The 17,748-nt window shown below is 37.7% G+C and overlaps 1 protein-coding gene across 1 annotated transcript in view; it reads right to left on the reverse strand.

Moving 5' to 3' along the window:
- Positions 1-17,748, reverse strand: part of ENPP3 (ectonucleotide pyrophosphatase/phosphodiesterase 3) — a 75,727-nt gene continuing 57,979 nt past the window's right edge. Inside the window, exons 21-25 of the mRNA XM_082730395.1 lie at positions 11,275-11,410; positions 8,929-9,006; positions 8,166-8,298; positions 6,304-6,460; positions 1-267 (exon numbers count right to left, since the gene is read on the reverse strand). Of these exons, the coding sequence (XP_082586521.1) occupies positions 97-267; positions 6,304-6,460; positions 8,166-8,298; positions 8,929-9,006; positions 11,275-11,410 (675 nt within the window). The 3' untranslated portion in view covers positions 1-96. The remainder of the gene's footprint in view (positions 268-6,303; positions 6,461-8,165; positions 8,299-8,928; positions 9,007-11,274; positions 11,411-17,748) is intronic.

Consider the following 17,748-nt stretch of genomic DNA (forward strand, 5'->3'; position numbering starts at 1 on the left):
TTTTTAAGGATTTAAGGAAAATTGAAAACTTTATTTTGTGATTGTTTAACAGGGAAGAATCATTTACGTTCTGCCAGAAATCATTCATATGTTAAGTCAAATAACGGTTTCAAATGTGGGTAAATATGTCTTTAGTTGCAAAATTTCAGAGACAGGCTGTAATTTTTCCTGGTAAAAGTCCAGTCCAGTAAGAAGTTCCACATCGCGGACCCGAGCAATGTGGGCTTGCCATCTTTCTTCAATCCAAACAGCTTCTGGCTTATATTGCTGTAAAAGAGAAACAAAAGACTGTTTTTCACGGAGCATTATTTTTCATTAACAGAAAGATCTTTTATGATTTAGAAGTTTGCCTTTTTCCTGTGGTTTTTAATGCCTTAAATCTTCACTTGATATACCTCCATTTTGTTGTTTCCAACAATATAAGGAAAACAAAAGTACAAAGTACATTAGAACAAATACCACCAGAAAGTCATCAAGTTTAACTATTTTAATATTTACTTTATGAAAAAGAAATAAGATCTTACAGATGAGGCTAAATTCCCGATGTTGTTCTACTCAGCACTGAGCATTATCATGAGTTCATGTGAATCCAGTGTTTTTAAACCTGCTGCACATAAGTATATACAAAGCACTGATTTATGAGTTTTCAAATTTATATAAGTGATATCACAAGTGGCATTCTATAGTTACTTTCTCAATCAGTACGTTTGCAGTATATCCAAAGTGATATATCTAGAGCGAGTTCAATCATTTGTTTTTAGCTGTGGTTTGTGGTAGCAGGTTTTTTTTTTCCCCCATACTGATAGTATTTTTTTTTTAAAGATTTTATTTATTTATTTGACAGAGAGATCACAAGCAGGCAGAGAGGCAGGCAGAGAGAGAGAGGAGGAAGCAGGCTCCCCGCTGAGCGGAGAGCCCGATGCGGGGCTCAATCCCAGGACCCTGAGATCATGACCTGAGCCGAAGGCAGCGGCTTAACCCACTAAGCCACCCAGGCGCCCCATACTGATAGTATTTTTGGCATTATAAATAATACTGTAATGAACAACTTGGCACATACCTCCTGTATTCGAGAATATGACTTTCTAAGATCTACACATGCACTTGCTGGATCATATAGTACATGCAACTTTAATTTTACCAGGTATCAAACCTTGCACTCCTCAAGGTGTTCATAGCGATTTACACTTGGCATTGGCAGTGGAAGATAATAACTGTTTCCCCACATCCTTGCCAAATGAGTGTCAAAGGTTCCATCTCTGTTTGATTTTATTACCCTGAGTACCATTATAGCTGAGCATCTTTTCAGACATTCCTTGGCCATCTGATTTTTAATAGGTATTTTACTACATAAAAATCAATTCAATCATTTAGAGCCACGGATTTCTACATAATATTTTATTTTTTATATAAGTTTTCTGATATTCATATGGTCTTGTTAATTTTCATTTCCATTTTTTTAAAAGAAAGCAAATTTGAAAGTTTGTTTAATTAGAAGAGTGTCTTCTGATAACTGTCATTTGATTTATGATGTTCTATATTCTGGCTAACTGAATATAAGAAAAAAAAAAAAAACCTGTCATTTGACTTCAGTGTGGTAGTTAGCTTGTTTTTTAAATATGCAGGCTTAAAATAGGAAGCTATTATTTGAGCTAGAGGAAGTGTAAGAGGGAACTATGTCTTGTCTCTAACCCTCTTAGTCCCCCTAACCTCCTAAGGGCTAATGATGCATGTTAATTTTTTAAAATAAGTAAAATTTTAAAATAAATAAACACTGTATTAATTTGAGCTCAGAATAAATAAACACTGTATTAATTTGAGCTCAGATAGCCAATGCGAATCTAATTGATTAATTCGTTTTTCCCTGCCTTTACTAGTTTCCATTTCAGCAGCATTTAATGTCTCTTATCATGTTTTTCACAAAGTTCTCTCCCCCTTGATTTATTTTGCTCTGCTCTCTCATAGGACTTCCTTGGTGCCTTGCCGACTAAATGTTCACTCAACACCTGACTAAGTCTCCTCTCTTTTGAAATCGCAATTCAATGAACCTAATAAAGCACAACACCTAACTCTATTTTGGCAGGGGGACTACTCGGTACAGGGTAAGGTCACCTGCACCGACCAGTGTGAACAGAAGCTACCCATAGACCATGGGATGTATGAGTGCATTCCATCAGAAGAATAGCCTTGCATCCATGCTGTTCTTATGAGCTGTATTTAAATACCATCGACCCTTGGACAACTTGGGCTTGCACTGTGAGGATCCATGTAGATGCAGATTTGTTTCAGTAAATACAGCACAGAACTGCAAAGGTCTTTCCCTTATGATTTTCTTAAAAACAACTTCACTTCTCTAGCTTACTTCATTGTAAGAATGCAGTGCATGAACAGAGAAAGTAAGTGCTTACCAGCTGTTTATGGTATTGTCAGGCTTTCAGTCGATAGTAGGCTTCGAGGGGGTGAAAGGTTATACATGGATTTGCAGCTGTGTGGGGGACAGCACTTCTAACCCCTATATCGTCCAAGAGTCAACTGTGTATGTGTTACAACTATTATATGCCCCTAAAATATTACTCGCTTTGTTAGGTTTTTGAGGCAATATCAGTTTCAGTATTTTTCCACTCTAACTACTTCCTTATTTTCTCCCCTTAACCACATACAGTCTGGTTATTGCTGCTACCACACTAATGGAATCGCTTTGGCAAGGATAACTTGAGTGGATTTTTTTTTTTTTTTTTTAAGATCCTTCACTTACTTGGTCACTCCAAGCTTCTAAAATTTCCTTTTTTCTAACTTCTTACTTGTTCATTGATGCTTTGTTTCCTCAACTGCTTCTGGTTCTATCCTGGAACTATAGACATTTTCCTCAGCTTGATCTTTGGATCTCTTCTTTCCACTTTCTTCCCTTTGGCAACTTTATTTCACTCCCATAATTTAATACCAAATCTGTCTCCACAGTTCTGGTTTCTCGTCCAAGTTCCGTACCTGTATTTTCCAGTATCTTTTGAACAAGCCACAGTAATCATTGCCACCTGGACTCAAGACAACATACTCTTTTATCTGGCAGGAATTGAACAATATAAAGTTTAGAGTAAAAAAAGAAAAGTGAAAAGAAGTACAGAAAACAGGGAAAAACAGGGAAGGAAGAAAATAAATAAAGCTATAAGAATCTAGTCTCCTGGAACAAGTGTGAGGTAGAGTTGTGAATCTATCATTTCTAAACTGGTGTCCATTTCTTCAGATCTCTTACAGTGGGGGTACCTCCCGCACTGAGTGGTTAGAATATTTGAAAGTGCGGTTTCCATACAGCATTCCCCTTAAAACAAGCCAACTATTTCACTGAGTGCCCAAAACACGATTACCTTTCCTACTGCTAAGGGAAATACTGACTGATTCAGACTTTTTAAGGTATAGTTTTACATGTACTGTACTTATGGGGTGATCTGACTAAAGAGGATTTTACTTGCATACAATCTCACTTTATATTGACTGTAGAATGTGTAACTCCAATATAAGATGTGACTTCTTTAAAATGGCCACCATTTGCTTACTATGTACTGAGAATTCTTGGGGTTTTATATGAAATAACTTTTCTAAAGCTCACAGCAATTTTATAAGGGAAGGTGAATTTTTGTTTTCAACTGAGGAGATTGACATTCAGTTATTTACCCAAAGAGGCAATGTCAGTAACTGAACACAGGGTGTCCAACTCCAAAATCCATGTGTTTAAGATCTATTCTATACTGCTTCTCATATACCCTCCCAAGTATTCAACTGGTTTCTCAGTCTGAAGACCACCAAAAGCAAATCCATCCTTCCCAAAAGTTGATTATCTCATACATTTCCTAGTTGGTCATGCCTAAATTTTCAGTTACATTTGACCCTTTCTCATCCTGCCTCTCTTCCCTCTTGTCTAACTGACAACCACATCTTATCCACAATCTCCCTCATAATCAAAGCATGGTTTCAGTTTGCTTTACACTCATCATATTTTGATGTCTCCTAATTACCTTTATAAATTTACTATACTGCAAATTCCTTGAAATCTTAGATAATGTCCAATTCAGTAGTGTTGATATCTTCTTCAATGAAGACGATACCCTAGTAATTTTGAGATCATCTTTTCTTTGGATGTCTGAGGCGTCATACCATCTGTACCTTACCTTGAAGCCTAAGTAGAATTTTTAGCAGATGGAAAAGAAGGGCATACTAGAAAAGAAAAGCATGAGCAATGATGTTGAGGAGGGAAACTCAAGATGCATCCAATAGTTTCAAGGACTTCCACAGGCCCACAACTTGGGTTTATAAGGCCAGTTGAAGGGAAATTGTGAAGAGCCTTAAGTAAAAGCTAGAAGGTTTTTGTTTGCTTGTTTTTGTTTTTCATTCAGGGTAGATAAAGTTTTGGGATGAGAAAGCATGTCATAATAAAAATCTGAAGTTTAAGCTAAGTTGGTGTACAGAGGTGAAGGGGAGGTAAAAAGAGACAATGAAGCTACTTAGGCTGGTCTGACAAAAGGCAGTAAGAGCCTAGACCAGGGGTAGTTAATAGTTTCCTCTTTGCATACCCATTTTAATCAATCCATAGTAGCTACCTAGAGCCATCTATAAAGTACTACTTAATTCTGATTCAGTGGTAACTAGCACCACGGTGAATTAGTCACCACTTCTGCCATTGGAAGCATACATGAAGAGTGAGGGCTTATCCTTTTCTGGAAATACTTGCCCACTCTAGGACTCTAAGGGAGCCACTGCTTAGCCTCTAACCTTTGCCCTCCATCTTTAGCCACTGAAAGACCACTCAAACATTCAAGTTCAAATCCTACCTTCAAGACCCAGTTAGAAGGTCACCTTCCCTACTAAGAAATATTTCTCCTTTGAAATCCTACAGCAACTGTATCTGTCCCTCTTCATGCCCCTTATCTCTTCTTTCTTCTATTGTACTAGGCATCTAAGGACTAGACTGTGAGCCACTTTTGACAGAATTCATGTCTTCTTTATCAGTGTATCTCCCACAATACATAGTATGGTGAAGGCAGTTATGTGTTGAACACTTGAAAGAATAAAGATGAATTCCAATCTGACCTAGAACCTAAGCTTTAATTTCCAGTCTCTACTAGCCTGTGGGATTTTCCATGTGAACACCCATTACTGCAAAGGACATGCCTAAACTTAACTCTTATCTAACTGCCAAAATAATTCTCATTCCTAACTTCCCTCTCTCCATTTTTTTCCTAATTACCTACATTTAAAATCTCTGATTCATCTTCAAGTCTCCCTTTTTCTTTGGCTGTTGCATCCAGTTACCAAATCTTTTCTCCTTTGAAAGTTCTTCTCAGTCCTCTCAATTTGTTCAGATTCTGCACATTTTCAGGGCTGAACCTTATTCTCTCTTCATTTTAGATAACCCTACTTTATAGATTATTCTAGTCAAATGTGTTTCAAACAATTGTTATATTATTTAGCCATTAACCCAACTTTAGATTTAGCAATTAAAGCAACTTTGTGACATCTCATTTTTAAAATAATTTTTATATTATCAACTCACCCATTTATGTGTTTATATTTCATTTATCCTTATTTATACTTCATTTATATATCTCATTTATACGTCAAAGTTATATATGAACTCCTTGAGGGCAAAGACAATGTATTCTTCATTGGTGCATTCTAAAAAGTTTTTTCCCAGTACTACACACTTAATAGGTACTCAGTATATTTGTTGAATAAATAATAAAGCCCAATTACAAGAATACATATTTTTCCTATAAAAATTTATGCAGTAAGTTTAAGTAACCATTTACACACAATTTTCCTTGATCCATAAAGATGTTGAAGTAGACTAACACACGATGTTTTAAAAAAGTGTTATTTTAACTCATTGTCTGCGCATATGTAGTTGATTTTAGACCTCATGTTTCAAGCTGATAGACTTTTTATATTTACATATTCATTCAGGAAACATTGAGTACCAACATTGACGTAGCACCATCAAGCTTCTGTGTTAAGAAGTAAAATATTAATAAGATACCACCCCTTTCCTTATGAGTGAGTGTGAATAAAATGTGTATGTGTAAAATACGTAAGATACTCATATAAACACATGTTCATATAGGCACATACATATTTAAATTTACATCAATTACATAAAGATGAGTAGTCTAAGGAAAAGTATAAAAATGAGGTAATTTAGTACAACTCTACCCATGAAACAACTAAAAAATATGTTATAGTCAAAGCCACTTTTATGAAAGCTTGGAGAAGTTCATTTTTCTCAGGTCCTGAGGACTCTGCAAGCATACTTACTGGGCAGCTTTCCATGTTGGTAGGTCGGTGAGGGATAATAAAGGGCAGGACATCCAGCTTCCCGGGGCAGGCATCAGGGGTGTGGCTCTGATTTTTGCAACTGGTCAGTACCACAAAGTAGTGTGTTGGGATGGGAACGCTAGTGTTCCCTACATATCTAAAAACACAATTGAAAAGATGTCATGTTATTATATTTTTGCTTCTGAAACTTATGTCATTATACATTTTTTAAAAGACATGCTAAAGTAAAAATACAGTCAAAGAAAGTAAATGAACAGAAAGTACAAAATCTCATCACGTATTTTGACACTTCCATGAGCCAGAACAGAACCTTCTAGAAGTCTAAATTTGGTCATTATAAAACATTACAGGAAAATATGAGAATACAAAGAAAAGGAGACCATAATATTAGGCCTCTTGTGTTTCCTAGTTTTGTTAACTTTATATTTCATAGTGACAATTTGCAGTCGAGCAGGGAGTGGAAACAAAGAACCCCCAGTTCCAACTCTAGCTGAACACTTCTGCTAGATGTCTGAGTGGGTGCTAATCCTCTCACATTCTATGACTTGGTAAGTTTCCTCAACTTGAACATGGAGGTGACCTCTACAACCAACTTCACAGGGTGGACATGGGGATAAATCCATGTAACTGATATGACAGTCCTTAAGTGCAAAATAAAGGTAGGCGGAGTCCAGTAAAAGAAATATGACTGCTGTAAGTAGTGATATTACTGTGAATTTAGGATTTCTACATGAACTCAAGATGGTTTGTATCCTGGCTTTCCCATTTATTCGCTATGGAACATAGACCAGATACTGAACCTCTCTGTACCTCAGTTTCTCCATCTCTATATGGGGGCTAACAAAATCTAATATAGGAATGTTTTGTGGACTAAATGAAGTGTACATGTTTAGAAAGTACTTAGTATGTAGTGAGGTGCTATCAAAGTGTTTGCCAGAACTATTAAATGGTGAAATATAAGATTAATAAGCACTGAAATAAGGACAAGACAAATGAAATGGGAAAAGGCCACACACTGAGTTGTCAAAAAGGTGTAGGTAGGGGCGCCTGGGTGGCTCAGTGGGTTAAGCCGCTGCCTTAGGCTCGGGTCATGGTCTTGGGATCCTGGGATTGAGTCCCGCATTGGGCTCTCTGCTCAGCGGGGAGCCTGCTTCCTCCTCTCTCTCTCTGCCTGCCTCTCTGCCTACTTGTGATCTCTCTCTGTCAAATAAATAAATAAAAATCTTTATAAAAAAAAAAGGTGTAGGTAGAAACTATTGCTATACGCAGTCTAGGCTCAGACAGCACAGCTGTTTAGTTCGGCCCTTCATACACTTTGATAATAAAGAGAAATCATGAGTAAAACTAAACCTCTCTATTCCTGTGTGCTGCATTCAAAGATATACAGGTTAATAAGATGGGTTTCTAAGGGAAGCCTCTACCCTCCCCTGGGAGATATAGTATGAATAATCCACTATTGGACAGTATTGTGAATCCTAACTACTTGATTTTCTTAAATTAATTGCTACAGGCTCTATATTTATTGATAGCACAGTGATTCTTATCTCTTTAACCTTTACAACATCACATTTTCCCTGTGCCCATTTGTTTAGAAATTTTCTAAATAAACATTTTGTTGAGCTTTTCCTCAACATTTTTCCTTTGCCCAGCAGTGTAAATTTTTGCCATATAAAATTTCTGCAATGTATTTAGACTAGTTGAACATAGTCAATGATAACAACTCTATGTAAATACGTTGTGTAATATTTAGAATACTAAGCTTTTATTTAGAGTACTGAGGTTTCCCCCTCTTGAAACCCTATTGCTAAATCAAAAAGTCCATTTGTTTTCAAATTACTTACTCTGTAATTTCATCTGGAGCATCAAAATGGCCATCATAATTATAATCAAATACTGGCCCACTAACCACATTTACTCCATTTCTTTCCATGGCATGTTTCACAAGAAGAACACGGTGGAAGTAATCCCACATTTCTAAAAATAATAGAATAAGATGTTAAATATATCTACCTTTACTGAACATGGAAATATTTTCTGTTATAGAGAGGTACATTTAAATAGTGTCAAATTCTGCTTCAATAATTGTCAGGGGGTGATTTGGTAAAGTCTGCAAAATAGTCCATGTAACAAAAATAAATAGAAGTCACATTGATGGTACTTCCTGTTGCTGATGCAGTTGCAGACTTAACAGTACAGTAACAAATGCTTCCAAATTCCTTCCTAGTGTTGAGGTGCTTTCGGGACAGTGATATTCAAAATTATGGTCAGAACATACATACTGCTTTATTAATTATGATTCCAGGGACAAACACCTTTCACTCACTTATGGTAAAGGTCAGTAAAAATTGTGTGTGTGTGTGAAGAGCCATTTAGAACTAAATTAGGATTAAAAACCAATTACTGAAGTTCTAATCACAAGGTACCCAAGGTTGAAGTTGAAAAAAAAAAATCTATCTCGGAGATCCTTCCTAACTCTAAAGTCAAAGCATTAAAACATAATGGCTCAGTATCAGAGACAAACTAAAAAAAAAAAAATGTGTTTAGTTTGTAAGTTCATAAAGTCACTTAGATATTTTTAAATTAATCATCTAAATGTATACTTACGTTTAAAAGCTTTATACATGGGGACAAAATTACTCGTGATTAAAGCATCATATTGACTATCCGAAGTTCTATTGTTTTCTGCAAAATAAAGGGATTCGATTAACTCTAGCCAGAAGAGAAAATATAACATACTACATAACAAGCAAAATACTATTACATACTAATGAAAATTTATTAGCAGTCAGTACACAGGGATACTAAGTACCCTCCAGTAGAGGTTAACAATGCTGACCGTTTTATGCATTTGATACCTGTAGGTTGAATGGTGACCCTCAAAAAGATATGTCCAAAGCCTAACCACACTGTACCTATGAATGTGATACATAGGAAATTTGGGTCTTTGCAGATATAATTGAGTTAAGGTTCTCAAGAAGAGATTATCCTGGATTTAGAGTAGGCTTGTGTTCTTATAAAGAGAGAGGAGGTTCAGAAGAGGAGATATTCAGGGGAGAAGTCACTGTGAAGATCAAGGCAAAGACTGGAGTGATGTAGCATAAGCCAAGTGATGCCTGGAGCTCCCAGAGGCTGAAGAGGTAAAGAAGATTCTCTCCTTCAAAGGGAGCATGGCCCCACCAATATCTTGATATTGAACTTCTGGTCTCTACCTCTGTGAGATAATACATTTCTATTGTTTTAAGCCACCAGGGTAGTGGTAATCTGTTCCAACCGCCCTAGAAAACAAGCGCTGAACCAGGATGAATGCACAGTTATTGAATGTGCACAAAATAATAATGCTGGCATAAGTAACTCTTCCAAAATCAAATTTCCCTAAGCAAGTGAGTTTTAACTCGATGAAGACTGCTGACGACACCACACACGACTGGTATGGAGGACTCCTGGATGTGCTGTCTAGCACAGTGAGTGCTGGGTATGTGTGCTCGAGACCCACACCGCCCAGGGTGGAAGCCCAGCTCCACGGCCCGCCAGCTGACCCGCTGGAACAAAGGGCTCTGTCCCTCTGTGCTTCATTGTTTCATGACATCTAGATCACAGAAATATGGTGAGGATTAAAAAAAGCCGCAAGACTATAAACGTTTTTAAAAGGCTTTTAATTTTTAAACTATACTTGGGTATGCTAATATTTAAATGAAAGGCCAATGGCTGAGCACCAAAAAGCATGGAAAAACAAGTTGTTGGGGTTTTTTTCTACCTTAAAATTTCACATGCTATTCACAGTCCTCAGAACCCTTAGAAGCTTTTCTTTTCTTTTTAAATCAAGCCCCAAAAGTTGGGCTAGCAATCCATATGCATTACCTCCTTTTCAGAGAGAAATAAGATTAGCTTACAATGGAATTTCTAACAAATAAATTAGTAGAGAGTTAACAAAGAGTTTCATTTCGTGCTTAAGATTTTTTGAGACAAGTTGTTTTGTTATTAATTGCATTTCGTTGTCGAGGCAAACATGTACGTATCATCTGATGTCTTACAGCTCAACAGATACAATTTTATATGTCAATTAAAAAATTATTAATAAAATGTTGCAACTCCTTAAGGTTCATTCTAGTGTCTGGTGAATTCGGGAAATCTGCAAATATTTTAATAAGATACCTCAGTTTATTTACCCTAACTCTGTGTTAGGGGTATAAGTTGATGTGCTACTTGTTTCATTGGGCCTCCCCCTGCCCCGCTTATGAATCCCTAAATTATAAATCTCTAAATTGACCTCTTAGGTCAGGGCTTGTAGAAAAAATGAAGCCAGATATTAGGAACAAACCCACTCCCAGAAGCTGAAATTGCTGAAAATCTCATGAATGAGTTCATTAAACTGACATTTGCTGCTGCATAGGGAAGAGATGAGAGTTTAGAAAAACGACACTGGCTTTCACATGTTCTCAAGAGAGATGCTTTCTTGAAAACAAAAACTGAAAACCTACAAACAACAAATGCAGAGTTCATTCAGCTGCTTAACCCACGGTGTGTAATGGTTGGGTATAAGCACGCTCCGTGTGCGACAGACCCGAGTTCCAGCCTGATTTCTCGCCACGGGCCGAGGGGTGTGCTCCATGCAGGCCTTTGCTTGGGTAGCAGCCAGAAAAAATGTTTTTCTAGACGCTTCGCGTCCCTCTCCAAAGAATCTTCAGTTTTAAAATTAAACTTAAACCTGCCGAACTCTCCGAACATCTGGGCCAGATTAGAGCTGATGTGCGGTTTGCACTGCAAAATTTATTAGTCTTTATTACAGCTGTTGGGCTGCTTCAGGGCAGCCCGCAGCCGCTGGAAAACCTCCTGGGCAGCTAGTTAGCCCAAGCAGGTAGTTTGGGCAAGGAGCGTATGTTTAAGGCACATGCCCACATCCAGCTGATGAGGGCTTTCTAAGTAGTTGCCCTAAAAAAGCGTTCTACTAACCGGGAGGATAGAGGAAGCCGTGGGTGATATTCTCGTCTGCTAAATAGAAGGAACACTTTTGGCTTTCAGAGGGAGCAACCCTGACATCAGCCCGCAGACAGTCTGGGACAGTGGGAGGAAGAGGCGATGTGTCTCCCTGTTGAAAGAGAGAAAAAGAAAAAAAAAAGTTACACCCACAGTTGTGGCTAACCCATTGCCTTATATGGTTTGTAACTTCCCTAGAATGTTTTTCATTTAACCTTTTCCTATTTTCTTAGTGAATCAGGTCTACGCAAGCAATGGAAATGGATGTCTTCAGCAATGTTTTCTTCTGTGGTTCCCTTCTGGTTAGGGACACTGGGAGGGCAAATCAAATACATCTTGGAAAGGAATATTTGCAGAATAAAACAGAATTGAGAACAACCAAATAATGGGAGCTACTACTAAAAAACAAAATTCTTTTGAGGATCTAACTTTTAGGTAGTGATATATATGGTGTACTTGTAAGTATATATTGGAAATAAAATAAAAACAATTCATTTTTTAAAATACACATACATAACTAAAGATATTATTCTTCAGTTGGGCAATCTGAGATTAATTCAAAAAAACTACAGTTGTCTGAACTTACTTACATGTTGACCTAAAAAAAAATTGGTAGCTGTGCTTCATTTATCATGTAATATAGGAATATGTTTTTATAATTTTCTTTGTAACTTTATTTATTTATTTTTATTTAAAAATTTTATTTATTTATTTGTCAGAAAGAGAGCACAAACAGACTGAGCAGCAGGCAGAGGGAGAAGCAGGCTCCCTGCCAAGCAAGGAGCCTAATGTGGGACTTGATTTCAGGAGTCTGGGATCATGACCTGAGCTGAAGGCAGCTGCTTAAGCAACTGAGCCAACCTGGTGGAACTCTATTTATATTTAAAGACTAATACAATATCTTACCCACTGGTAGCCATCTTATAAATATGCTGCCAAACTCAAGTGTCTAAGGTAATACAGTATTAAATCATCATCATATTTCAATTATCATGTAATCATAAGTAAACATTTTGCTACTCATTTCATTTTTTTCCGATTTTAATTCATATACCCACTATTGCCCACATGTATATTTTTCTTAACAACAAAAAAAGAAGGCTTAGTTAAATTAGGATGTCCTTTCCCTATTCACTGCATTGGGCTAAAAGTGAAAATTAACTGTGGTGTCTAAAATGTATATAGTGATCATTTTATAATATATGCATGTATGAAATCATCACATGGTACATCTCAAGCTTATGCAATATTTCATGCCAATTATAGCTCAATAAAGCTGGAGAAAAATAAAATATATATTATCAATTCACAAAGAAAAAGGCAAAAAACACTGTGCACTGTATTTATAGGCAGGAGAGCACCATGATGAGGTACAGAACAAGTAGGAGATGAAGAAGAGCGAAGTCTGAGGAAAAAGCCAACCAGAGAAGGTATTTCACCAACACGCTACATGACTCCAGCTGGAAAACACTATATAGAAGTTGAGTAACCTCCTCAACTAGACTGAACACATTTGGGGCACTTGGGTGGCTCAGTTTTTAAGCATCCGCTTCAGCTCAGGTCATGATCTCAGGGTCCTGGGATTGAGCCCCGCACTGGGCTCCCTGTTCGGTGGGAGGCCTGCTTCGCCCTCTCCCTCTTCCCCTGCTTGTGTTCCCTCTCTCATGGTCTCTCTCTCTCTCTCTCTGTCAAATAAATAAATATAATCTTTAGATTGAACACATTTATCTCTGCTTCCTTCCAAAATCCCATTAAAAACATTAATGATGATTTCTAGGAACATCGCCAAAGGCAAGGGAAGCAAGGGCAAAAATGAACTATTGGGATTTCATCAAGATCAAAAGCTTTTGCACAGCAAAGGAAACAGTTAACAAAATCAAAAGACAACTGACAGAATGGGAGAAGATATTTGCAAATGACATATCAGATAAAGGACTAGTGTCCAAAATCTATAAAGACTTAGCAAACTCAACACCCAAAGAACAAATAATCCAATCAAGAAATGGGCAGAGGACATGAACAGACATTTCTGCAAAGAAGACATCCAGATGGCGAACAGACACATGAAAAAGTGCTCATATCACTCAGCATCAGGGAAATACAAACCAAAACCACAATGAGATATCACCTCACACCAGTCAGAATGGCTAAAATCAACAAGTCAGGAAATGACAGATGCTGGCGAGGATGTGGAGAAAGGGGAACCCTCTTACACTGTTGGTGGGAATGCAAGCTGGTGCAGCCACTCTGGAAAACAGCATGGAGGTTCCTCAAAATGTTGAAAATGGAACTGCCCTATGACCCAGCAATTGCACTACTGGGTATTTACCCTAAAGATACAAACGTAGTGATCCAAAGGGGCACGTGTACCTGAATGTTTATAGCAGCAATGTCTACAATAGCCAAACTATGGAAAGAACCTAGATGTCCATCAACAGATGAATGCATAAAGAAGATGTGGTATATATACACAATGGGATACTATGCAGCCATCAAAAGAAATGAAATCTTGCCATTTGCGACAACATGGATGGAACTAGAGTGTATCATGCTTAGCGAAATAAGTCAAGCAGAGAAAGACAACTATCATATGATCTCCCTGATATGAGGAAGTGGTGATGCAACATGGGGGCTTAAGTGGGTAGGAGAAGAATAAATGAAACAAGATGGGATTGGGAAGGAGACAAACCATAAGTGACTCTTAATCTCACAAAACAAACTTAGGGTTGCTGGAGGGAGGTGGGTTGGGAGAAGGGGGGTGGGGTTATGGACATTGGGGAGGGTATGTGCTTTGGTGAGTGCTGTGAAGTGTGTAAACCTGGTGATTCACAGACCTGTACCCCTGGGGATAAAAATATATGTTTATAAAAAATAAAAAATTAAAAAAAAAGATGAATCTTAAGAGGTTTGTGATGCAGTGAACAATACAGATGAATATATTAGTATCTCCATTTGATGGAGCAAAGTGGTTAGGAACGGTCTCACAAAGATGGCATTCACTGCAGGCTCTATGTGTCCTCTCAAAATTTCTATGTGGAAGCCCTAACCCTCAAATGATAGTATGTGGATGTGGGGACTTTGGGAGGTGATCATGATTGGATGAGGTTGTGATGAGGTCATGAGGAATGGGATTAGTGCCCTTATAAGAGGAAGTACCCTCTCTCTGTTTCTCTCCCCCTTTCTCCCTCTTTCTCGACATATGCTGAGGAAGTTGTTATAAATACACAGCAAGGGGACGCCTGGGTGGCTCAGTTGGTTAAGCAGCTGCCTTTGGCTCAGGTCATGATCCCAGCGTCCTGGGATCGAGTCCCACATCGGGCTCCTTGCTCAGCAGGGAGCCTGCTTCTCCCTCTGCCTCTGCCTGCCATTCTGTCTGCCTGTGCTCGCTCTCTCTCCCCCCCCCTCTCTGATAAATAAATAAAATCTCTAAAAAAATAAATAAATAAATAAAATAAATACACAGCAAGGCCCTGGAGTGCCAGCCAGGAATCAGGTCCTCACAGACACCAGATCTGATGGTATCTTAATTGTGGACTTCCCAGGCTCCAGAACTACAAGAAATAAATTTCTCTTTTTTTTAAGCCAAAAAAAAAAAAAATTAATGATGAAAACACATCATGGATAATACAAAATTTTCAGAAGCTGGAAGTCAGATCAACACTTGTTTACTACTGTAACATGACTTAGTAGACTTGTAAATACTGACAACCAGAAGCCATGATTGGGGAAAGCACAAAGAAGTGAATTCCTACTGCCAAAACCTGAGGGTAGAACTTGAAGTGTCCTAAAGATGGGTAATGTACATAGGGCCAGGAAGAAGAAGACAGGATGAAAGTTTGTAAAAGAAGTTAGATGGAAAGTTTACTCACTAGAGAGGCTGAACGGGAAGGATGTTCAGACTGAAGAACACAACACAGTCTAGAGAGCAGATGTACTATATTGAAAGCAATGGATTAAATAAAAATCTATATACTGAATGCCTATATTCAACAGTTAAAATTATAAAAATGGGGACACTAGGTGGCTCAGTCGGTTAAGCATCTTCCTTTGGCTCAGGTCATAACCCCAGGGTCCTGGGATGGAGTCCTGAGTTGGGCTCCTTGCTCAGCAGGGAGCCTGCTTCTCCGCCTGCCACTCTTCCTGCATGTGCTCTCCCTCTCCCTTTCTGATAAATAAATAAAATCTTTAAAAAAGAAATAAATTAAAGAATTATTAAAATGTTAAGGAAGGGGGGCACCTGGGTGGCTCAGTGGGTTAAAACCTCTGTCTTCAGCTCAGGTCATGATCACAGGGTTCTGGGATCGGGCACCGCATCGGGTTTTCTGCTCAGCAAGGAGCCTGCTTCCCCTCTCTCTCTGCCTGCCTCTCTGCCTACTTGTGATCTTTGTCTGTCAAATAAATAAATAAAATCTTTAAAAATAAATAATAAAATGTTAAGGAAGGAAGTGTATTATAATTTTTCATGAGGCTGCAGCTGTAAAAGTTATACTCACGTAACAGTTGGGCAAAAATATTTACTATTTTCTCAAAGGAATACAAACTTTGAGTTGGGGGACATGGATCACCATGTCTTTAGTGGGAAAGTGCTAAAAAAAGTTACATTTTTTGTTTACTGAAAATCTTGTTTCTTACACACCAAACCTGAACCCCTAATATAAGTGCATCGAGAGTAGGAAAAGACAGGATGTGGCCTCCTTTATAAAGGGGAGATTATGCAATCGGCAGCCCTCTAGAAGGATGGAGGGGAGGTATGATGGCGTCATTTCTGAGTCCTGGGCTCCTGAGCAAAGGCACAGCGAACCATCCCCCCACCTCCACACATAGAAACAGCTTCAAACCTGCTAGCTCTTTAGAGTTCTTCAGAGTTTTTTTAAAAGCCAAGGGGTAGAAAGTCAGGAAAACAATAAATAGAACTCAGACACTCAGATAAAATCAGAACTCCCTAGCTCTCAAAATTCTTCAAGAGAAGCAGATGATGAGCATACACAGGAAAAAGAGATGCTTTCATTCCTAGTCTGGCGTGAGGTTAAAATAAAACTTGAATAGTGGATGAAATTATTTTTATTGAAGTTATAGACTCTCTTTACCTATAGCCTGAACATAAAAACTAATGTTATTATTTTTAAGATAGAATAGTTACCATCTGGTCTTATGGTAAGAATAATAACTATATACTTTTAAAATTATTTTTATGGTCATGGTTTTTTCCTATAGGGAAAAATATTTCTTATAGTTCCCCCCAAAAATGTTTACGATACATAGTAATGTTCCTAGTTTTTTAAAGAATCATAAAACATATGATTGAGCCATAATTTATAGTATTAGCGCTGACAAGCTTTGGAAACAAAAAAAGGCTATTCAAAAATCCAATTATATGGGACGCGTATACACAAATAGATTGAGAGAGAGGGAAACATTTTTCACGTGTGCTTGATTTTCTTCTCTGAAAAAGTCCTTTTATTTACATTAAATTTATTAGGTATATACTCTAAAACACAATCCTAATTCTTGCTCTTAATTTCAATTTTTCACCCAGCAACAGAAAGAGCAGTTTACACAGCCCTACTCTATGGTCCCAGAAGCAAAACCCATATACAGTCTAATCAACCCTAATAGTTTTGAAACTGTTCTTGCAGGACCTTGATTTCAAATCACAGCTGCTTCTCCAGAACTCTTTTGTGATAACAATAACAACAACAAAAATTAGAAAACCCACCAAAACCACGGAAAAACAAAAACTTCATAAAACTTAAAGACACAAGCCAATTGGGCCCATGCTCCAAAAAGCGCTTATTTAAAGTCTGATTTTTCAAACACAGGGCTGATTTACAACATTTTTATGTGAATCTCAAAACATCCTTGTATGTAATTTTCTTGAACCACAACATACTAACGGAGTAATTTCTGAATTAGAAAGCAGAAAATTGCTAGAATTCCATCCTGTCTCATGGAAGGAGAAATGCACAAGTAGTTCTGTGGGATCAGTGAAAGGACAGGAACTTTTGGTAACAAAGAAGCTAGTTTTAAAACAATAACAAAAAAGAATTGTACTAAGCTCCTGGTCTGGGCCCACTTAAAATCTCTCTGCCTCTGGTTTCCGCCAAAGCTCATATAAATTCAGGAATGCAAGACAGCAGGGGAAAGTATTAAAAACATAAACATTCCCCTTAACTCCACACAATCCCTGCTACCTGAACTTTCAAAACAGAGAATGGAATAATAACACTGGCCTTGATCTACTGCCCTTCTCAAAACCAAAAAACAAATAGGAATTATTTTAAGGAATAAGTAAATTCATACTGTTGTTCCACAGTATGTGGAGGGAAGTCACAAACTGAAGATTTCACATAATAGGAAAGGGATGTTGCCATTAACCAGACACATGAACTCAGGTAACTGTTGGTAAAATATTTGCCCACATTGGGAAACATCAGTGCTCTCCTACCGGGC

The sequence above is a fragment of the Mustela nivalis genome (genome assembly GCF_964662115.1).
Source record: "Mustela nivalis genome assembly, chromosome: 5".
NCBI classification, from domain to species: domain Eukaryota; kingdom Metazoa; phylum Chordata; class Mammalia; order Carnivora; family Mustelidae; genus Mustela; species Mustela nivalis.